General features: G+C 42.9%; 1 protein-coding gene across 10 annotated transcripts in view; it reads left to right on the top strand.

Annotated features, from left to right (window-relative positions):
• Med12l (mediator complex subunit 12L) overlaps nt 1-22437 on the top strand; it is a 307885-nt gene that overhangs the window by 65181 nt on the left and 220267 nt on the right. For all 10 annotated transcript variants that reach the window (XR_007977519.1, XR_007977518.1, XM_052180453.1 and 7 more), the window contains 7 exons: nt 1635-1745; nt 2969-3238; nt 5742-5891; nt 6591-6690; nt 6927-7063; nt 14342-14473; nt 17620-17746. Coding sequence is in view for 8 of the 10 variants with exons in the window: in XM_052180453.1 (XP_052036413.1) it covers nt 1635-1745; nt 2969-3238; nt 5742-5891; nt 6591-6690; nt 6927-7063; nt 14342-14473; nt 17620-17746 (1027 nt within the window). In the remaining 2 variants the exon portion in view is untranslated. The remainder of the gene's footprint in view (nt 1-1634; nt 1746-2968; nt 3239-5741; nt 5892-6590; nt 6691-6926; nt 7064-14341; nt 14474-17619; nt 17747-22437) is intronic.

The raw sequence follows: 22437 nt of genomic DNA, 5'->3' as shown, positions 1-22437 counted from the left end.
GTAAGAATAGGAATTTGTAGGCAACAGAATCAGAGGATTGAGTATTAAGTCCAAGACATTTTGTTTTCTTGTGTGTGTGTGTGTGTGTGTGTGTGTGTGTGTTTGGGTATGTGTGTATGTGTGTGTGTGTGTGTGTGTGCTATTGCTTGTCCTGTCTCTGCATGTATCCCTAGAGGTCAGAGGTCAGCCTTGAGTATTCCTCAGGGGCAGTCCACCTTGGAGTTTGAAGCGAGGTCTCCCACTGGGCTGGCTTAGCCCAGGCTGGCCGGCCAGCGAGCTCCAAGGCTGGCCCTTTACCTGCTTCTCCTCCCTGGCGTTGCAGGTGTATCCTGTATCTTTATTTGTTTTTGATTTTTAAAATTTTTTTATGTGGATGGTAGGAATTGATCTCAGGCCCTCATGCTTGAATAGAAAGTCAATGACCTGTCTCCCCAACCCAAGGGGAGACTAAAACTAATTTTATTTTCTAAAATCATATCATTATACATTGCTGAAAATTTATTTTAAATGTTTACTAAAATTGAAAATATGACATGATTTTCATAAAACATGGCTTATCTTCTAGTTTGAAGAGTTTTTCATTCTGTGTATCATATCACAAGTCTTTGATATAACATTGTATATAGGTCTAGAAATTCATACAAATGTATTTGTGTGTGTGTGTGTGTGTGTGTGTGTGTGTTCGTGCAGGCATATACTCAGGCATGCATGTGTATGTATGAAGGCAGTTGACAGAGGATGGTTGCATCAGGATTACTGGCTTCTTTAGAGATATAACAGTAGTAGAAGGCTTGTCAAGTGACTTTGGTTAGAAGAAGAAAAAAGGTAAGTTAAAAAAGGCCATGCCCCTCCAGTGGGATATTTTGTACATGTGTAGAGATGTAATTTTTTTTCAGTATGGTTGTATAGTATTATTTATGCACTGTTTTATATTAAAAAAGTCCATCTTTTCTTACATATAATGGGTCATTAAATTGATATTTTAAATAATACATTTATAGGTAGGCAAATTTGAGAGTCATTTAAGAATTATTCTGTGCCCAGAGTATGGTAGGAGTTTTCAGGCCCTTTTTTTTTCCTTAAAGATTTATTTATGTATTATACATAAGTACACTGGAGCTGTCTTCAGACACCCCAGAAGAGGGCATCCGATCTCATAATGGATGTTTGTGAACCACCATGTGGTTGCTGGGATTTGAACTCAGGACCTTCAGAAGAGCAGGCAGTGCTCTAACCATTGAGCAATCTCTCCAGACCATTTACAGGCCTTTGAGAAGGTGGTATGAGCAATCTTTGCCTGGAGTCATCACCATTAGCCCCATTTCCTCCCTGAGGATGAGTTCATGCTTCTGATATCTTGTTGGGGGCGTGTCATGCCTGGAGCGTGGTGGCTTCTGAATATCTGTTAGCATTTTTAAAAGCCAGTTTGGAATGAAGCATATTACCAGAAAGAAAAATAAAACCCCAGACTCTGCATGCCAAACAACAAAACAAAACAATTGTACTGTGGGTTGTGAGACCAAGTTACTGTAGCAGTAACACAGGATTGAAATTATGTCTAATCATACCTAAAATAAACTTAAAAATAAAAAAGTTTTCTTTGACATCAGTAGTATAATTTTTCTTTGTTTAAGGAAGGGATGTTGGAAAAGCACGAGTATTTGACATGGATCCTGGATGTCTTGGAGAAGATCAGACCAGTGGATGACAGTCTTCTGAAGCTACTTTTGCCTCTGATGTTGCAGGTATGGCGAATCTCTCCTCACCCAGTTGGCTTTACAGTGAGAAACGAGTCTGATAAAAATGATTAGGTAAACAGAGGTAGGAAGGGGAAAGACACCACTTTTGAGAGGGGAAAATCATTCTAAATGAAGTGTAACATTTGTATTGATTTTATGCGTGCGCGCACATAGACACACACACAGACATACACACAGACACACACACACACACACACACACACACACACACACACGTCTGTGTGTATGTGTGTGTGTGTGTTAATCCAGACATAATTTCCCCACACATTGTTTTCCTCATATATTGGAGGAAAACAGCCTCTAAGTGCTGTCTCTGTTCATCATCAAGTTCTTTGGAATGCAGAACAGAGACATCTGCATTCTTATGATAGTTTTTAAGTCCATTGGGCTAGGACTAATTTGTCAAGTAATCTATTAAATGCAGGTGACTTGAATGAATTAACAGAAAATTACCAGATTGATTTTTTTTCTTAGAAAAGTAATGCATAGAAGTATTGATAATTCAGATGACTTGAAAGTGCATCAGTGGGCAGCCTTTCTCGGTGTGGCTTATACCTGCCCCGGGAGCTACACTTAGGAGGGGGCTGTGCTTCCCCTCAGAGTGAGGCCCTGGGATAGTCTGTGTTTGCATGACTGTTTAGCCTCTCACTAGATACCCACCATGAACTGAGGTACACTGCAAAGATACAATGCACACTGGATTTCAGACTTTATGTAAACATTGTACTCTGGATATTTGTATACTTATTATTTGTTGAAGTGATACTGTTTGAAAATATTGTGATAAATATAACACAATATATAAATGTTAATTCTCTTTTTTTACTTTTTCCTTTTTAAAGACTTATATGCCTTTTGACATGTATGTGTGCACCTGCATGCGCTTATGTGCATTGCATGTATGCAGGTGCCTACAGAGGACCGAGGGCATTGATCCCTTGGATCTGGAGTTGTGAGCCTCCTGATGTGGGGCTCTGAGCACCACACAGTAAGCATTCAGTAACTGATGAACTATCTTTTGAATTCCTGTTTTGTTTTCTTAATGGTTACTGGAAAAAAATTCATATTTGTGGCTTACTTTGTTACTACTGGATAACATTGGTCTGTTTTGTACTTATGACTTTCTTCCTAATGAAGGGAAGACAAATCAAAATAGTTTTTTGGAAGCATGAGACATGACTGCTTTCTGCCTTCCTTCTGCTTCTCAGTATTCAGATGAGTTTGTTCAGTCAGCCTACCTGTCTCGTCGTCTCGCGTACTTCTGTGCCCGGCGTCTTTCCTTGCTGCTGAGTGACAGCCCCAACCCCCTCGCTGCTCACTCACCCCACATGATCATCGGAACGAACAACACGAGTATCGGGACCCCCAGTCCTGGCACCCCTGGCCCTGGCATGAGCCCTGTGCAGCTGGCATTCTCGGATTTCCTTTCCTGTGCACAGCATGGACCCTTGGTTTATGGTCTTAGTTGTATGTTGCAGGTAAGTCCATGATGGTCTGTGTCATTTTATGTTAAAGTTCATTGTGGGGAAGAACTGGCAGCTTAAACTGGAAATCGATGCTCCGTTTCTGTTCATTAGATCACACTGAGAGGTTTGTTGTATCTATGCAGAAGAAAACTATTGTGTATATGATGACGTAGACACAGGGTCTCATCTTGTAGCCTAGATTGGGCTGAGACTTAAAGCTTTGCCCTAGCCTCTGCCTCCTGGATGCTGTGATTCCAGGGGAGTGCTGCCATGTCAGGCTATTTGTTGCTTGTCATTAGGGTGGGTAGGCAGTTCAATTGCATATCCTTCAAGGAGAACCCACAGTTCAAGTCAACTGTGTTCCTGACCTGTCCAGGTAGCATCTCTGGCAGCATCTCAGGGGCTGCAGTTGGCATGTACAGCTGGGTGTCTCTGTGTTTCTTCACAGTCAGTCACTGTTGCTTGAGCTGTCCTTGAACTCAGCAGTGTGCTAGCTCTGAGTCCTTCAGTTAGTCATGAGAACAGATCCTCCCCAGAGCTGCCACCTAGGGTGTCCTACTCTTTATCAGGGGTCTTTGGAATCAGGCTACTCTGGAAGACATGGTCTCCATGCTGGTTGCGTTCACTGTTCTCACAAGGAGACTTAGTTTGCATATCATATGCTAAGTGTTAGTGAGGAGATGCTTAAGGGGCGATGGGGATTAAAGAGGAAACTTCTGGTTCAGCTTGAAAGCCAGGTAAGCTTTCCTAGGAACCTTCTGTGGATGTTTAGTAGTTTCAGTGGAAAGAGTATTCCTGGCGGCGCGCAAAGAGCATAGAGAAAGGACAAGAGGGACGGTGAGTTATCCTGTGTGCAGGTAGAGGCTGGTGGGGGTAAGTGAGTGGGTGGGAGACCCTCACAGGCCTGAGGCTTACGTGCCCTTAGATGGTTTGGTATCAGGGAAGTGATGCTGTCAGTTGTCAGTTGCACATAGGGAAGATTTGTGGGAGCGGACAGCTCAGAAAGAGGGAGATGAGGGAAAGAAATATATTTGGAAGCGTCTAGGTTAGTCAGTTTGGGAGCATTTGGACCCTTTTGTGTCCCAGAGTTCACATCAGAAGACTGAAAACACTCAGAGAAAAAGTTGCCTAGTCTAAGCACCCACAGACATTTTCATTTTATTTTTCAAAATAACACAGTGTGACAGCTCTTCACCTGCCATTTACGCAATGTAGAGACGATTTGAAGGACGCAGGGGGATTACACAGAGTATATGCAGATACTCTGATTTTCAGATAGGAGACTGAGCGTCTGCAGATGTGGATGTCTGAGAAGGGCCTTGGAACTAGAACCTCATCAGTGCCAAAGGGTACCAGGAGATTTTTCCTGGTAGAACCCTGAAGTAGATCTGCTCACGAGATGGTTATATGCCTAGTTCCGAAGACTAGGGCAGACCACTGGTGAAATGTAGGGTGTTTTGGTTCTAAAGGCCTCTTAGATGGTGTAAACCCTGAGATGGGTTGAGACTGCCCACAGAGATCGTGGTGAGAGATGACATTCTGATCTGAAGGGGATGTGTGTTTAATAGGGGAAGCTTAGAGTCCACCCAGAATATGAGGGTTTGTGTATAGCAGGTAGGGATAGACAACCAGCAAATTATAGTCTAGGAACAGACAACCAAAGTAGCAAAACTACTGACACAGTTTTATTCTTTTAGAAACAAACGTCTCAAGTAGTAAGATATTGTAGTAAGTTAGGCACTGTATTAAATAGTGACATATTAAGTTCTCAGAGCCAGTCTCAAGATACAGGGACCATCGCTGATTGGTTGGTTGATTGATTGATTGGCATTTTTGAGATAAGGATAAGCCAACATTACCTAACTCAGGGAACAGCTATGTTGATCATAGAAACTGCTTCTTACAAGCTGGCTGAGTTTAAAAAAAATAGAAGTGTCCATAAAAGTTTAGGATAGAGTTGGGTGAGTTGCATTCTTTGGCCCATGATCCAAGAGTAAGCTTCCCAGCTTTACTGTGCAACTGAAACAACCCAAGGAGAACGCACGACAGAACTGTAGGTGGCCTGCAAAACTGAAAATATTTGTTGTCCAGATTTTTATAGAAAAATTTGGATTATTCCTGTATTGGGATTCTGTCTGCTGAGCATTTATAAAGTTTTAAGGCACATTATTTAATAAATAGAGTTAAAGTTATAATCTTGGCACTTAATACCCTAATTGTATTCCTTTTTGTTTAACAATAATCATTTGAAATGACAAATGATATTTTTTCATCTTCCTACATTTTCTGTGTTGGAATATTGGCTAATAAATTATACTTTAGCTCTTAGTAGCCATGGTGATGACTCTAAGTTTTGTCTGGGAACCTGAGAATAGGAAAAGATATTTGCATTTTAAAATCATCTGTAGGCAATGGTAACCTTGTTATATATGGGAAAGGGCCATCTGTATTGAAGTTGTTGTTAGTACTTTTTGTCTTCCTCTAAATATCTGGAATATCTCTGCTTTATTTTTAGACTGTTACTCTGTGTTGCCCAAGTGCCTTGGTGTGGAATTATTCCACAAATGAAAATAAGATCGCAAACCCGGGCTCCCCCCTGGATCTGCTGCAGGTTGCCCCATCCAGCCTCCCCATGCCGGGTGGGAACACAGCTTTCAATCAGCAGGTAGACGCTTACTTCATTTCCTATATGAATGTTTTCAATGCCCAGAGGCACCTGGGTGTGGTGGCCACGGCGCCTCAGATATCTCAGTGCCTGTCCCAGCTGTGCCGTGACTCTAGGGGACTTTGGGGATTTTTTTCCCACTCCACCCCCCCCTCCCCAAACACAGATGTTCATAGAATATTCTATGGACCCAGGCAGTTTTGGGGTTCATAGATCCCATTTATGAGCCCTGGAATAATACTTTGTGATGTTTAGTAATCGTGTTTTTATTTGTGCTGCATGATTTGTTTCCAGATCTATGCAGTTCAGCTTTGAGACTATGACTAACACTTATCACCAGATACTTACCTTTCACTGAGTTGATTCTGTAGGTTACTGTAGTGTTGCTCCTTCATTTCTTGCTTTACCAGCAACTCAAAGATATTCAAATCTCTGCCTTGCCTTACATGTTGTAAAAAAAAAAAATGAATTTCACTTGTTATGTTTTCCTCTAGGTTTAGTTTTTATAAGTATTTATTATTGAACCAAACACCACTTGTAAACTTAAAAATGCATAGCTCATGCAGGAATCATGTCTCCTGCGTCACAGTTAAGATCGTGATTCACCAGAGGGTGCTGTACTCACACAGAAAATGACGTGATTTAGGGGGCCATGGAGAGTTTCCGAGTACAAGGTAATTTGAAGTGTTTGTGCTTTAGGTTCGGGCAAGGATTTATGAGGTGGAGCAGCAGATAAAGCAACGAGGCCGTGCAGTGGAAGTTCGGTGGTCTTTTGACAAGTGTCAGGAGTCGACGGCAGGTGCAGTATACCACGGGAGAGGGAGTGCATCAGAGTAGTGGGCTAATGCTCTCTCAGTCCTGTAGAGCACTTCACGTAAGGGGAGGCGCTTCAAGCCTTGAGTTACCAGCTATCTAGAGTGTCTGGTTTAGTTCTTGCCATTCTTGGATAGTGTATGCTGAGATACAAATCAGTTTCGCTTCTTATGACCATTTTTTACTATGATATTTAACTGTTTCCTTAATTTCTGAATCTAGGGGTGACTATTAGTCGGGTTTTGCACACACTGGAAGTCTTAGATCGTCATTGTTTCGACCGAACTGATTCCAGCAATTCAATGGAGACTCTTTATCATAAAATTTTCTGGGCAAACCAAAACAAAGATAACCAGGAGGTATTTAATATTACTTTTCTTTTTTTTTTCGGTCTTATTTTCTTCTCGTTCAGTGAGTTGTGTAAAAGTCTTTAGTCTGATGCATGTCTTATGAAAGAAAGCAGGTGCATTACAGAGCTTTCTTTTTCGGAACCATGACGACTTGCCGTTATGGTAGTGAGATGTGTATTGGGTGGGATCTGCCTTGATGTGTTGATGGGGGATACTTTTTAATCTCTAAACATCATCTCTATGTTTTAGTTTTAGTACATTGTTTGTTTAATGATTGACTGTACATAGAATATTTGGTTTTAATTTGGAGTGTAATTTAGTCTGTAGCACAGCAGAGGGCAGCACACGGCTATAAATGGGCATGGTCTTTGAAAACTTAACAATTTCATTTTTTTCCCCTCTTAAAAGATTGTAAATATAAAGATTTCAAGGACTGTTTTCTTACTCAGTCTTCAGAGAAATAAGTATTATTTTGGTAATGAATAAAAAGTCCCTCATGTATACAGCTTGTGTTAGATACAAAGAAATACTAGGTAAGTCTTAGCACATTTTTCAAAGGAAACACCTTAGCTAACTTATTAGGGTTTTTTGGATTTTGGGCTTGCCATTGGTCCTGGGTTTGTGGAAAGCAGAGGCGAAACAATTAAAACAACCGAAATGCTCTGTTTCCCAAGCAGGGGCCCCTACACAACATTCTGGAAAATTCCTCTTTGGGAATGAACTTTGTAAGCCGTTAAGTTCTTCTCAAAAACAGGTTCAGGGCTGTAGGAGCCACAAGGGTTCAGTGTGTTGGAAGCAAGGTTTATGTTGAGTGGAGTTTCTGTCTCTGGAGTCTCTGCAGAAGTGAGTTTCTGAACTTGGGAGAACAGATGTGTCTGTGTGATTCTCAGCTCACATGGTATTCTTGTCCCCAAAGATGGAAACTTTCCATCTCCGTAATCAGGGCCATCGTGGATAAAATGCTTCAGGAATCCTGAGATTTTTTTCTATCGTTAACTCGTTGCATATGAGTTGCCTGCAGGGCTAAGTTTTTGTTTTTGTTTTTGTTTTTGTGTGTCAATCGACAGTGTTCTTTGGTTCGGGTTTTGCCCAAGCAGATCAAGAACCCTTCAGTCTTGCTGTGCCAGCTAAGAGTTCCTGCCTCAGGGCTGCAGAGGTAGTCCACAGGCTTGCTGCTCTTTTAGAGGGCCTGGTTTCCCAGCACACACATGGCTGCACAGAGCTATCTGTAACTCCAGTTCTAAGGGATCTGTCAACCTCATGTGATCTCCACAGGCACCAGAAATGCCTGTGCTACACAGACATGCAGGCAAATCTTACTCATACCCATGAATTATAAATAAATGAATCTTCAGAAAAAAATCAAAGCCTTATTCCAGTGATTCTCAACCTTTGGAATGCTGTGACTCTTTTTTTTTCTTTTTTTTTTTCTTCGATATATTTTTTATTTACATTTCAAATGATTTCCCCTTTTCTAGCCCCCGACTCCCCGAAAGTCCCATAAGCCCCTATGACTCTTTAATACAGTTCCTCATGTTGTGGTGACCTCCGGCTATAAAATTATCTCATTACGACTTCATGACTGCAGTTTCGCTGCTGTTAGGAATCATAATGTAAATATCTGATAGGCAGGACATCTGATATGTGACCCCTGTGAATGGAAACTCAAATCACCCACAGGCAATTTCAAAATAAGTGTTAAGGCAGCTGCCTTGTCAAGGATAGCAATTGTGTTGCCATGTTTCAGAATAAAATCTCACTGTTCTCTTAGAAGCCCAGTAACTTTGCCGCAGCCCCATGAAACAAGCCACTGGGCATAAGAACTTCCCTCAGGTTAAATTCCAATAAGCTTATTCTGTTTTAAAGTCAACAAAAGTGATTATTGTGGTAGTATAGTTAGTTATATTGAGAATTTCTCTTAAAATATATTGTCTGTTTATCTATATGAATTATTTTTGCGTTGTTGCAATAGAATGCCTTGATCATAAGAAGTTAGGGAAGAAATAATTTATTTTGGCTTACATGCCAGAGGGGTTACCTCCTTTCATAACAGGCACGAGATGTGGCAGCAGGGAGGTGAATCTGGCCTGTCAGTCAGGAAGCAGAATGAAGGCATTTCATCTCCACACAGGAAGTAGCGAGGGTCGGAAGTGGGACCAGATAATAAGACCCCATTCTGCCTTCAGTGACACTTCCCCCAGCAAGGTTCTACATCTTAAAGGTTCCATAAGCCCCCAACTACCACTGGTTGGAGACCAGGTATTGGAAAATGTAAGCCTATAGAGGATATTCCTATTCAGACCCCAATACTGCCTGTCTGACTGTATTTGATCTGAGAAAGCAGGGGAGAATTTGAGCCACATTTAAGGAAGGCGTTCTCATTCTCAGCTATGCACGTGTGGAGATATTTGCCACTTGAGGGCAGTATGGGCCCTAGACCAAGTCCTGGATGTTGTAGCAGTTTGGAGGGACTGCAAGAGTTGTCTGGTTTAATGGTGATTTGAATATTGATTACATGCTGGGAAGAGATGCAAGTGGCTTTGTGGTTAATGTGGTGTCTTCGAGTAAAACAAAACCAGTATTGTTAACCCTTAGTGCACACTTACTGACGTTTAATCTGGGAGGATATCTGCATGGATGGCCCCTTCTGTAGCATTAAATATTTAAACATTAATATTTAAATACTTAATATGTTAAGTATTTAGCATTAACATTTTTAAAATATGGCTTTTGCTTTTAATATGCATTTATATTAAGGCATGTATTTATGTGTAAGTTTGCAAGTGACAGTTTTACTTGTACATTTATTCTTCATCAGGGTTTTTTGTCCACTCTCCTCCCTTACCTTATCTCCTTACCTTCTCTTCTTCCTTCCCTTCCTTCCCTCCTTCCCCTTTTCTGCTCCCTTCTTTTTCCCTTCTTATTTGGAGATAAAGTCTCTGTGGTTCAGGGAGACTTTTGAACTCAAAAATCTTCCTGCCTTGCCTGCTCAGTACTGGGATTGTTGGTGTGTGGAACCTTCTCTGGCTCGGAAGCCACTGTTCCTGACTGTTGAGTTACTAGCTATTCCTGGAATTCACATGTAAATGCTGGATGATGGCTGTGTGGTTTTGAGCTACTTACTCATAGTTGTGTGCTTAGAGTTTTTTTTTTTTTTTTTTTTTTTTTGCATCGTTATACAACACTTGAGCATGAATATACATTGAGATTATAAAACAGATAATAAGTATGTTCCAAGAATTGCTACTGTTGCCAGGAATAAAATAGCTTATATTTTATTGGAAGAACCAACATTATTTACCTGTTCTCTAGTAAGATGGAGTGTATTGAATAGTTGTTTAAGACTCAGAAACGTATCTCCCGCCTTTAAAACGTACTTCCTGTTTTTTCTTGGATTCCATAATTTGTCCAGGATTGATGTTGCATGTTCCATGGAAAATGAAGTTAGTAACCTCTAGTCACCGTGGTTTGAGGTTCACTCTTACTAGGGGTGTTCCTTCTCATACCAGCTGGGGGGGACCTCAACCCCTCTCATCTCTGCAGTCTTGCAGACTTCTGCTTTGTAATGGTTAAGAGGGAAGCCTAATCCTCCACATACCTGTAGGAGATGGGGAGTCCAGATGTGAATGCATTCTCAGCTTCAATATTCAGCTAAAGTCCATTAGAAATTATAGCCCACAGGTGAGCACATTTGACACCAGACTCTGCCTGTGGTGAAGGGGCTGAGCCTGCCCGTGCCTGGGGCAAGCTTTTGCTAATAGCTCATAGAATGTAACATTGTCAAGAGGACAAAACGGCAGCCAACAAATTGGGAAAAGATCTTTACCAACACTATATCCGACAGGGGCCTTATATCCAAGATATACAAAGAACTCAAGAAGGTAGACTCCAGAGAGCCCCTTAAAAAATGGGGTACAGAGTTAAACAAAGAATTTCCACCTGAGGAATATCGAATTGCTGAGAAGCACCTAAAGAAATGTTCAACATCCTTAGTCATCAGGGAAATGCAAATCAAAACAACCCTAAGATTTCACTTTACACCAGTCAGAATGGCTAAGCTCAAAAACTCAGGAGAAAACAGGTGCTAGTGAGGATGTGGAGAAAGAGGAACACTCTTCCACTGCTGGTGGGGTTGCAAGCTGGTACTACCACTCTGGAAATCAGTCTGGCGGTTCCTCAGAAAACTGGGAATGATACTTCCGGAGGACCCCGGTATACTACTCCTGGGCATATACCCAGAGGATACACCAGTATGTAATAAGGACACATGCTCCACTATGTTCATAGCAGCCCTATTTATAATAGCCAGAAGCTGGAAAGAACCCAGATGTCTCTCAATGGAGGAATAGATACAGAAAATGTGGTATATATACACAATGGAGTACTATTCAGCCATTAGAAACAATGAATTCATGAAATACTTAGACAAATGGATGGAACTGGAGAACATCATCCTAAGTGAGGTAACCCAGTCTCAAAAGAACACTCTTGGTATGCACTCACTGATAAATGGATATTAGCCTAGAAGCTTGGAATACCCAAGACACAATCCATAAATCAAATGATGCCCAAGAAGGAAGGAAGGAATGGTCCCTGGTCCTGGAAAGACTCAGTGCAGCAGTGTAGGGGAATACCAGGACAGGGAAGTGGGAAGGGGTGGATTGGGGAATAGGAGGAGGGAAAAGGGCTTATGGGACTTTCGGGGAGGAGGGAATCCAGGAAAGGGAAAATCACTTGAAATGTAAATAAAGAATATATCAAATTAAAAAACATTTAAAGCTTAAAAAAAAAAGAATGTGATATTCTTTTACTCTTTCTCTTGACTGCTATGATCTGCTGGGGCTGTGTCAGCTTGAGTGCTGTTGTGAAGGAGGTAGGAAATGAACCCCCAAACCCTTTATATTTTACTGAAATTTTGCATTTTGGTATTTTTCACACTCTGTCTTATAAAATAGCATTTGGTTCAGAGCTCAGAGACCATCTGGTGGTGGCATCAGGGCCCAGCAGGCACATGAGGGGAGTCGCAGTGGGCCCTGGAGCACTCCTGACTAGTCAGTTACTGGTGACCTCATCTTCAGGCTGCCCCACCGGGTGGGGAGGGCCCCACAGCCTTGCAGAGCTCTGGACCACTTCCTTCCTCTTGGCCTTTGCTTTTGATTAGGGCTGGTGCGAGCAGAGGCAGCTGCCTGTTGGGCTGCTGTAGGAATGACAGGAAAAGCTGCTTTTCACTTCTCTTTCTGGGACCCCAGTAAACAGACTTTGTAGCAAGTACTGAAGAAGCCAGGCCAGCTGCTCTGCCAGAGCGCTTCAGGACAGCAGCGGCATGGGTGCTTTCTCTGGGTCTGCTCCTAGTACCACCATTAAAACCCAACCACAAAACCTACACAGTTCTTGTTCATGTTTGCTTCACACCGGTTTGTGCTCAAAGTTTAGAGATTTTAGGTAGCAGAAGTCTCCAGTTACCTGAGCCCACCAGGCTTAGGCACTCTGCTTATTGTCATCAGTAATACAAGAGCAAAGTTACCTTTCTCAGGCGCCTGCTCTGTGATGCCAGGGGCTGTGTCTTCTGCCTTCCTTCACATCATTAGCCCCTGGCCTCATGCCTGCCTGTGTTCCAAGGATGTGGGTGTATTTACTCACTTCAGGCTTCTGTGGGCCTCGAAAGGCTGCTGTACCGTGATGGGGAGGAGGATACACCTCTAGGATTTGCCTCAAGGGAGAGGTGTCCATAGATTCATGAAAGGTGTATCCTCTTTACAACTAGTATGCACTCAGACAGACAGGAAGGTATTTGCAAGTGGAGGCAGGGGCATGGCTGACAGGAAGCCCCTCAGATGTGAATTAGCAGGCTTTGAGGTACCTATGGACAATTTGCTTACATTTGTAAAGGGGCATGTTATTGTGAGATGACATAAGATGATGTGAACTCATTATTAGTGCAGCATTAAGTATAGTGTCTATCATGTAGCTAGGTACTTAATAGCAATAGTGACTGTTATCAGTAACTCACAGTTTTGCAGGACAAATGACTGTAATATGATTAAATTGATTATACTAGGACCCTTGGTACTTTACACAATGTATAAACACAAGTATCTATTGCACAGTCTACTTGTCCCTAAGTCTCAGCCTCAGCCGGGGTCTGTTGGAACTTTCCTGCTTTTTGTTTTCTGTTAAGTATTTACATAAAGAAACACTTGGATGGGCTGAACCCATCCAGGGTGAGGTGGCTACAAAGGAGATGATGTTCATGTGAATTCTTAATTTCTCTGATCTTGTTGCTCAATGTAAGGAAAACAAGTCAGTTTTTAAAAGTGTGAGCCAAGGAGGTACCTTCAAGTATGCCAGTCAGTTTTCCATTGCTGTATTGCTTGAATACTTAACCGAGAAGGAAAGATTTATTTTGGATCATTATATTGTAGAGGTGTCATCCCATGGTTACTGGGTCTAATGTTTCTGGGTCTATAGTCAATCTGATCGTGGAGGGGAGAATGTGGTATGCTGATCGAAGGGGAGGGGGAGGGGAAGGTAGAAAAGGGGAGGAGGAAGGTAGGGAGAGGGGCAAGGGAGAGAGAGAGAGAGAGAGAGAGAGAGAGAGAGAGAGAGAGAGAGAGAGAGAGAGAGAGAGATTGAGATTGAAATTTTCACATTCTGACCACCTAACAATGATATTGAGTATGTGGACTTTGTAGCAGTTGTTCAGTCATTGGAGTTCAGTGGTCATTTCCTTCCTTCCTTCCTTCCTTCCTTCCTTCCTTCCTTCCTTCCTTCCTTCCTTCCTTCCTTCCTTCCTTCCTTCCCTCCTTCCTTCTTTCCTTCCTTTCTTCCCTCCCTCCTTCTTTCCCTCCTTCCTTCTTTCCTTCCTTCCTTCTTTCCTTCCTTCCTTCCTTCCTTCCTTCCTTCCTTCCTTCCTTCCTTCCTTCCTTCCTTTCTTCCTTCCTTCCTTCCTAGAATTATTTATTTATTTGATGTATGTGTGTACACTGTAGCTGTCTTCAGACACATCAAAAGAGGCCCTCAGATCCCATTAATGATGGTCGTGAGCCACTGGAAGAGCAGTCAGTGATCTTAACCTCTGAGCCATCTCTCCAGTTTCCAGTGGTCATTTGGAATTGTTAGACATTCGGGTGAAGTTTCTTAATAACTGAGGTTTTCCTCTCCTGCTTGAGTTAAAGTGGTTTGAAAGCACTCTGCTGGTAAAACTTGGGAACAAAGCTCTAGGGATCATCAGGTTGTCCTTGGCGTGCATTGACGTGATATTGTTGGTCCATTTCTCCTGGTCACTAGGTTGCCCCCAACGATGAAGCTGTTGTGACACTGCTATGTGAATGGGCCGTGAGCTGCAAGCGGTCCGGCAAGCACAGGGCCATGGCTGTGGCCAAACTCTTGGAGAAGAGGCAAGCAGAGATTGAGGCAGAGGTGCGTCTGCTTTCTTCCTCTTATGTACATCCTAGTTGGCTCTGTGGCTGTGGGAGGGGTAGCTTGCCTTTCACCCTCACCCATTAGCTTTCTTTGTCTTGAGAGAGGAGTGGGAGGGATCCATGATCTTCTTAGGACTCACCGTGGGATCCAAGTAGACGTGGGTTTAACCTTTAGATAAGAACAAAGACACCCAAGTTGTTGAGATGGAGATTCATGAAACAGCAATAAATGTATGTGAACTTGTATATAGTATAAACCAACTTTCTGACAATTTGAAGCCACCTCATGTATTAGTAGACTTGAAAATATTTTTAGAGACAGGATTATGAGATCATAGATATAAATTTGAATTATTTTTTGAGATTATGACTTAGTACTAGATAGGATCATTAAAGCCTCAGACGGAAAAAACAGCCAACATTTGTCAACGTTAGCTACTTACTGTTGAAGGGGAATTTTCTTTTTTTATTATTATTTTTTTTATTAGATATTTTCTTTATTTACATTTCAAATGCTATCCCCTTTCCTAGTTTCCCCTCTGAAAACCCCCATCCCATCTTCCCTCCCCCTGCTCACCAACCCACCCACTCCCACTTCCCTGTCCTGTCATTCCCCTATGCTGGGGCATCGAGCCTTCTCAGGACCAAGGGCCTCTCCTCCCTTTGATGTCCCACCAGGCCATCCTCTGCTACATATGCTGCTGGAGCCATGGGTCCCTCTATGTGTACTCTTTGGTTGGTGGTTTAGTCCCTGGGAGCTCTGGGGGTGCTGGTTGGTTCATATTGTTGTTCCTGCTATGGGGCTGTAAACCAAAGGGGAATTTTCTAAGTGAGCTTTCTTTTCTTTTGTTTTCTTTTTTTTTCTTCTTCTAAGACAGGGCTTCTCTATGTCGCCCTGGCTGCCCTGGAACTTGCTCAGTAGACTAGGCTGGCCTCAGCCTCAGAATTCTACCCACCTCTGCCTCCCTAAAGTGCTGGAGTTAAAGGAGTGTGCTCCCACACCCAGCTTAAAGCGAGCTTTCTGGATATACACATGAGCCCAGTGGCCACAGGGGATGCGTGTGATCTGTTGAGGACCATGGCCTGCCTCGCCTTGATGACTTCTGGCCTCCTGGGCTGTGTTGCTTCTCCTTCTTTCTCTCCCCTCCATTACATCCCCAAGAGGGTTTCTAGAAGTGCAAACAGATCATAGTTCCCCCTTCCTGAGCTAGACAGAGCTCCCTCAGGGCCACCGAGCATCTGCGGTTGCCTCACCTGCCTGTCCTACAGGGTTGCTTTCTACCTAGGAGAAGCAGGCTGTCCTGTGGTAACCGTAGTGACCAACTAGACCTCACCAACCAAAGGTGTGGTCTCACTGGTTTGGGCTCTTTCTCGGTTTCTTCTTCACCTTTTTAATACTAGTCTCCTTTTCTCTCTGTATTTCACAAGGCATGCACATGTGTGCCCATGAAGAGGTTCACATAGCGTTTACTTCAAAGTCGAAGTAAACTTGTATCTAAAACACGTATTTCTTAGAGATGGCTAAGATAATATTTTTTTATTTTTATTGGAGTCATTAACATCTGACCTTTGCGAACAGGATAGACTGAATAACTGGTATTTTAATATAATATTCTTAATAATTCAATTAAAGACTAACATCAAAATAGAAACATCAAAGAAGTTTCAAAAAGAATAGACATGATGGTTCTGGTTAGAGCTAAACAGTTTAATCTCCTGCCTTAGTAAATTCTGTAGTAATTAGAAGTTAAAATAAGTTTTCTAGATGGGTTTCATGAACCATAGAGATTCTTAGAGGCCCTAAGAAATGCTTTTGGTAAAGTGTAATGAATAAGCAAACTAATGTTTTTGGAAGAATTGTTTGTTTTTTCAGCTTACACCTCCTAACACACAGCCATAAATACATCTTTCTGATACATTCACATGACACAACATAATCAGATTCATCACCAGGTGCCAGACAGTCCAGGAGAATTCGATTAGACATGAACTCAAGCTGTTCCTGGCAGATTTGCATATGAGTAAGGAATATTATATAGTCCTATCTTAAATATTCAGTTGGGCACGTTCACAGTGCAGAATTTACTATATAGTACAGGGCAGAAATATCTGTTTATATGGATTACGTACTTTGAAATCAGCTGAATTGTGGAGTTCTTCTATTAGAAATTATATTCACTTGCTTGGTTAGAGTCATGGAAGGAAAGGCCTTGCAGAGACTTCCCCACCTAGGGACCCATCCCATCTGCAGACATCAAATCCTGACTGACACTATTGCTGATGCCAAGAAGTTCTTGCTGACAGGAGCCTAGTATAGCTGTCCTGAGAGGCTATGCTGGCACCTGACTAATAACTGAGGCAGATTCTCACAGCCAACCATTGGACTGAGCCAAGTAACCCCAATGGCAGAGTTAGGGGAAGGACTGAAGGATCTAAAGGGGATTGCAACCCCATAGGAAGAGCAACAGTATCAGCTAACTAGATCTCTAACCAAAGAGTACACATGGAGGGTCCTATGGCTCCAGCTGCATGTGTAGCAGAGGATGGTCTTATCTGGCATCAGTGGGAGAGGGGAGGCCCCTGGCCCTGTGGAGGCTTGATGCCTCAGCTTAGGGGCTGCTAGAGAGGTGAGGCAGGAGTGGGTGAGTGGGCAGAGGAGCACCCTCATAGAGGCAGAGGGGAAGGGGCATGGCATGGGGGTTTGCAGAGGGGAGACCCGGAAGGAGGATGGCATTGGAAATGTACATAAATAAAATAAATAAGAAATTGCGCCGGGTGGTGGTGGTGCACGTCTGTAATCCCAGCGCACTGGGAGACAGAGCCAGGTGGATTTCTGAGTTCGAGGCCAGCCTGGTCTACAGAGTGAGTTCCAGGACAGCCAGGGCTACACAGAGAAACCCTCTCTCAAAAAAACCAAATCCAAAAACAAAAAAAAAGAAAAAGAAAAAGAAAGAAAGGGAAAAAAGAAAAGAAAAGACAAAAGAAATTGCATTCGCTGTGATAAGTGGTCCTCAGCTATTGGAAACCTCTGTTGCCTATTTTGCCTAAGTGGTCAGCTGTTTGTAAGAGCTGGCTGATCATCACCTGTGGAAACTGCACTGGCACCCTGCTGACCCCCCACTCTTGTCTGTCTTTACCCCGTAGAGATGCGGGGAATCAGAAGTCCTAGACGAGAAAGAGTCAATTTCTTCAGCATCTCTTGCAGGATCTAGTTTGCCTGTTTTCCAGAATGTTTTGCTGAGGTTTTTAGATACACAGGCCCCATCACTATGTAAGTAAAGAAGGTGTTTTGCTTTTGGATGTATGTTTTCCTCTCTCCCCTCTCCTCTGCTCCTCTCCCTCTCTCCCCTCTTTCTCCCTTTATCATCTAAGCCTTCTCTTCTTTGCATCTTATCTAAAGTTCTTGCTACTGAAATAATAGTAATAGGTTTTACTAAACAAATGTACTGTATTTTTTTCCAGTGGGTAAGTTTAGTTATATTTACATCAGTGAGATATTCAAAAACTTTAAAATGTAATAATTAAGTATCCTCATTCCCTTATATTTGGTGCACTAGTTTCTGTTTTTCTGAGTCTCTCACCCAAACAGAGGGATGCATGTCCTGTGATGTTTACCTGTTCACAATGATGATAATATTTTGCTTTCAGAGCTGCTGTCTAACCTTCTGATCTCTGTTGTACTTAACGGGGTGGGGGAAGAAACAGCAATATTCTATAGACCTGTAGCCTATAGGAGCTGAGGGTGGTGTGGGCGTGGCTTCACCGGTCCCCTTGGGATGTCTCTCCATCATCTTAAGCTGATGCCCTCTGACTTTGGTGTTGGGCAGGTAAGAGTCTGAGGAATTAACAACCACCCATTCAGGGTACTGAGGGTGGACATTTTTGAAGAGTTAAAAAGTGCGAGCAGTGTTAGATTGCTTACCATTGTTGTGAGAAAGTCAAATGAGAAAATATAACAGCATCTAGGGGAATATCTAGAAAATCACAGAAGCGGCAGGGTGAGGAGTGATGTAGAGGGGGATGGGGAGGTTTGTAGAAAAGAGGTAAAATAGCACACTGGATATACATTGTTATGACTGTCGGGAGGAGGGGCCTTGTTCACGCTGAGTGGAGCCTGACCCTGGATCTTTGACATAAGTAAGCTGAAGCTTTCTTTTAACTAACTGGGGGCCTGATAATATACCTTGGGCAGTGGTTCTCAACCTTTTTTTAAAATTTGATATATTCTTTATTTACATTTCAAATGATTTCCCCTTTCTTGGTTCCCCCCTCCCCAAAAGTCCCATAAGCCCTCTCCCTTCCCCCTGTTCCCCAATCAACCCCCTCCCTCTTTGTTGTCCTGGTAATCCCCTATACTGCTGTATCAAGCCTTTCCAGGACCAGGGCCTCTCCTTCCTTCTTCTTGGGCATCATTTGATATGTGAGTTGGTTCTCAACCTTCTTAATGTTGCATCTCTTTAGTACAGTTCAGAACCATTGGCCTTGGGGACACAGCACATGCCGAGGTGATTTAGGAGGTTTGAATATAGGAAACAGGAAGATGAGAAGGCAGAGGAGAATTCCCTGATAGCAGAAAGCCAGGCATGGGAGGTGGCAGATGTCGATCATCTTGGTTCATTGAGAGGTTCACATTTGTTTCAAATTTGCTGCCTCTGCCATTTCAGTTGCCTTTGGGGGAGAAATGTCTTCTATCCTTTGCCTCTTCTGGATCACATGTCCTGCCTGAGAGACTCCATCAGTTTCCTTGAGAAGAGGCGGCTTATTGTGAGAGAGGAGACTCTGATGTACAATGTTTAGGGAACTGAGCACATTGGCTTTTGAATGAGATTGGTTTTTGGGTTTTCTTGGATGATGTTTATGAAAGTGACCATTCCAGGAATTTAGCTTTGTAGATCTTAGCCGTGAAGTTTTCTAAGCTTGCCCTGAAGGTTTAGATGTTAAACTTTAGAATGTGGCTGCAATACTGAAAATCATAACGTGAGCGACACAGATGGGTTATGAATTAAAGAGGAAAGACACCGAGCTAACTGCCTGGCCTTGTGTCTGTTTTTTATTTCCCTCCTTTTGTTTACGTGGGTTAGCATTCCTTTCTTTTCTCATTGCTGGGATGAGATTCCTGAAAAGGTCATTTAAGGCGAGGTTAATTTTTACTGGAGGGTGCAGGCCAGTATTGTGGTTACATCGTGGCTCCAGGTGCTTCTGAGGCAGCTGCTCATCCCACACTCTGGAGGCAGAGGGCTCATGCTGAGATCGTAGCTAAATGGAATAGTGCTACCCACATTTAGGGTCCTCCCACTCCACCACTGTCTGGAAACTCCCTCACATATGGTCATAGAGCATCTTTTTTTTTTTCATGATGATTCTAAATCTTATCTAGTTTACAGTCAAGACTAGCCATACAGGATTCCCCACCCTGATCCTGCCCCCTTCATCTTTAAATTGTTTTGTTATAAAGACTTTTTTGAAATAAGTGCACATAGATAAGCTAGAAGAGGCAGCCCTTTCAGTATAGTTAAAGGCAGTCACAAATTGTTTTAGTAATAAAAGCGAAGTTTAGCTGTGCTTTGGCTTGCATTATGAGGAGCACGGCCATTTATTTTCTAAGAACCACTATCATTAAACTTGAAATTGTGTTTAGTATACAGGGTCCACATATTTCAGTTATGACTGAGCAGTAAAAGCCTGCCCGTCAGGGCTGTTGAGAAGGCTCTGCAGTTAAGAACGCTCATTGTTTTTGAGAGGACCCAGGTTCGGTTCTCAGCACTTGTTTTCTGTGTCTGGCAGCCACCTGTAGCCCCAGCTCCAGCTCCAGGGCACCCCAAACCCTCTTCTCACCTGTGAGGGCACCCGCATACTCACACGCTGAAAAGAAACTTAACCTGCCTGTCAGTGCTTGCACATGCTAGTGCTGTAGTAAATGTTTGACTACAACTTAAAAAAAGAAAAGTTACCCCTGTTTTTCTTGGGCACACGATGCATGTATGTATGAATTCTAGTTACTCTCATTGTCTCAGTTAGGATTTCTACTGCTATAATGAAGCACCATGCCCCAAAAGCTAGTTGTGGAGGAAATGGTTTCTTCAGCTTATACTTTCATGTTGCTCTTCATCACCAAAGGAAGTCAGGACAGGAATTTAAGGAGGGCAAGGACCTGGAGGCAGGAGCTGTTGCAGAAGCCATATTGGTGAGCTGCTTTCTGGCTTGTTTCCCCTGGTTTGCTCAGCTTGCTTTCTTATAGACACAGGACACTGACTTAAAAAATACCTTACAGATGGATCTTAGGGAGGCATTTTCTCAATCGAGGCGCCTTCCTCTGTGATGACTCTTAGCTTGTGTCAAGTTGACATAAAACAAGTCAACACAACTGACCCCTTGTCATCATGACACACAAATATCACTGTTAAACTGCAGCTCTTTCTTATCCCTAAGGTCTCACATTAAAAACATAAGCAACTTTAAAAGTCCCACAGTCTTTGCAAATACAAACACATTATGATTTTAGTCCCTTAAAAATAGCCAGTCTCTTAAAATTTAAAGTCTCTTCAACTGTGGGCTCCAGTAAAATTAAAAAAAAAAATCAAATGCTTTCTTCCTTCAAGAGGGGAAAAATCATGGCACAGTCACAATCAAATCAATTCCACCCATCCAGTGTCTGGTCATGATCTCCTGGGCTCCTTCAGAGGTCTTGGGACACTCCTCTAGCTTTGCTTTCTGTAGTATACACAGCTTTATTTCTAAGCTCTGGCTGGTTCCATCCACTGCTGCTGTTGTTCTTGGTTATCTGATGGTACTGGCATTTCCAAAGTGCTGGGAACTTTCTCCAGCAGTCTGTCATAGGCTTTCTTCCTGGTGCCCAGACTCCACTTCTTTGCATGACCCCTTCAGTCCTGGACCTTCAACTGCCACTGAGGCTGCACCTTTACCCATGGCCTCTCCTGGTGTCACAGTGCTAAGCATCAGCTGTTCCCTGTGACCCCTTCATGCCTTCAAAACCAGTATGACCTGGGTGACGCTTACACATAACCAAGTCCACGCGACAACACAAAGTACAGTTCTTGGCTGCCCCTGGAACACAGCTTTGTACGTGCTCGGGAAACACCCCCCAGAAGGTTTCACCTCAGTGATGCTGCTCTCTTCTTAACCACCTCGAATTTCTGAGCTCCAGCTAACCAGCATCAAATGTCCCAGTAATGTAGAGGTTTCACTTCAGTGGTGCCAGTCTCTCCTTACTTTCGGTTGACTCTTCAGCCCCACATGACAAGGATTACAGAATCTTAATTTAAAATAGCTAATAGTCCTGGTAGTCTTTACATTTCCTTCTGAAATTATACAAGCCAGGTCTCCATCTTCTGCACTGTTCTCAACATTGTTACCTTCCAAACTCCTACAGAACATCCCATTGAGCTCTCAACACTCAATGGCTCTTCTAGCCAAAGTTCCAAAGCCCTTCCACAATCCTCCCCAAGACATGGTCAGGTCCGTCACAGCAATATACTCTTTAGTCCTCGTACCAACTTAGTTAGGGTTTCTATTGCTGTGATAAAAACACCAAGAACAAAAAGCAGGTTGGGGAGCAAAAAGTTCATTCAGTGTCCCCTTTCATATTGCTCTGTATCACCAAAGAAAGTCAGGCAGGAACTCAAGCAAGGCAGGGTCTCGGGGCGGAGCTGATGCAGAAGCCACAGAGGGGTGCCCTTTACTAACTTGCTTTACAGGCTTGCTCAGCTTGCTTTCTTATAGAACCCAGGATGACCAGCCTAGGGATGGCACCACCTGTAATGGGCTGGGGCTTTCCCTGTTAATCACTAATTAAGAAAATGTCTTATAGCGGGAACTTCTGAAGACATTTTCTCAATTGACGCTTCTTTCTGAAGACTGGCTGGTGTCAGGTTGACACAAAACCAGTCAGTACACTTTCCTGTTTCTCCCTCTGTCATCTTTTATACTTTTCAAAAAGAAACA

Source organism: Apodemus sylvaticus, chromosome 4 (genome assembly GCF_947179515.1).
Source record: "Apodemus sylvaticus chromosome 4, mApoSyl1.1, whole genome shotgun sequence".
Taxonomy (NCBI): domain Eukaryota; kingdom Metazoa; phylum Chordata; class Mammalia; order Rodentia; family Muridae; genus Apodemus; species Apodemus sylvaticus.
Note: the sequence above shows the minus strand (reverse complement) of the source record. Positions and strands in the feature narration are given on the sequence as shown.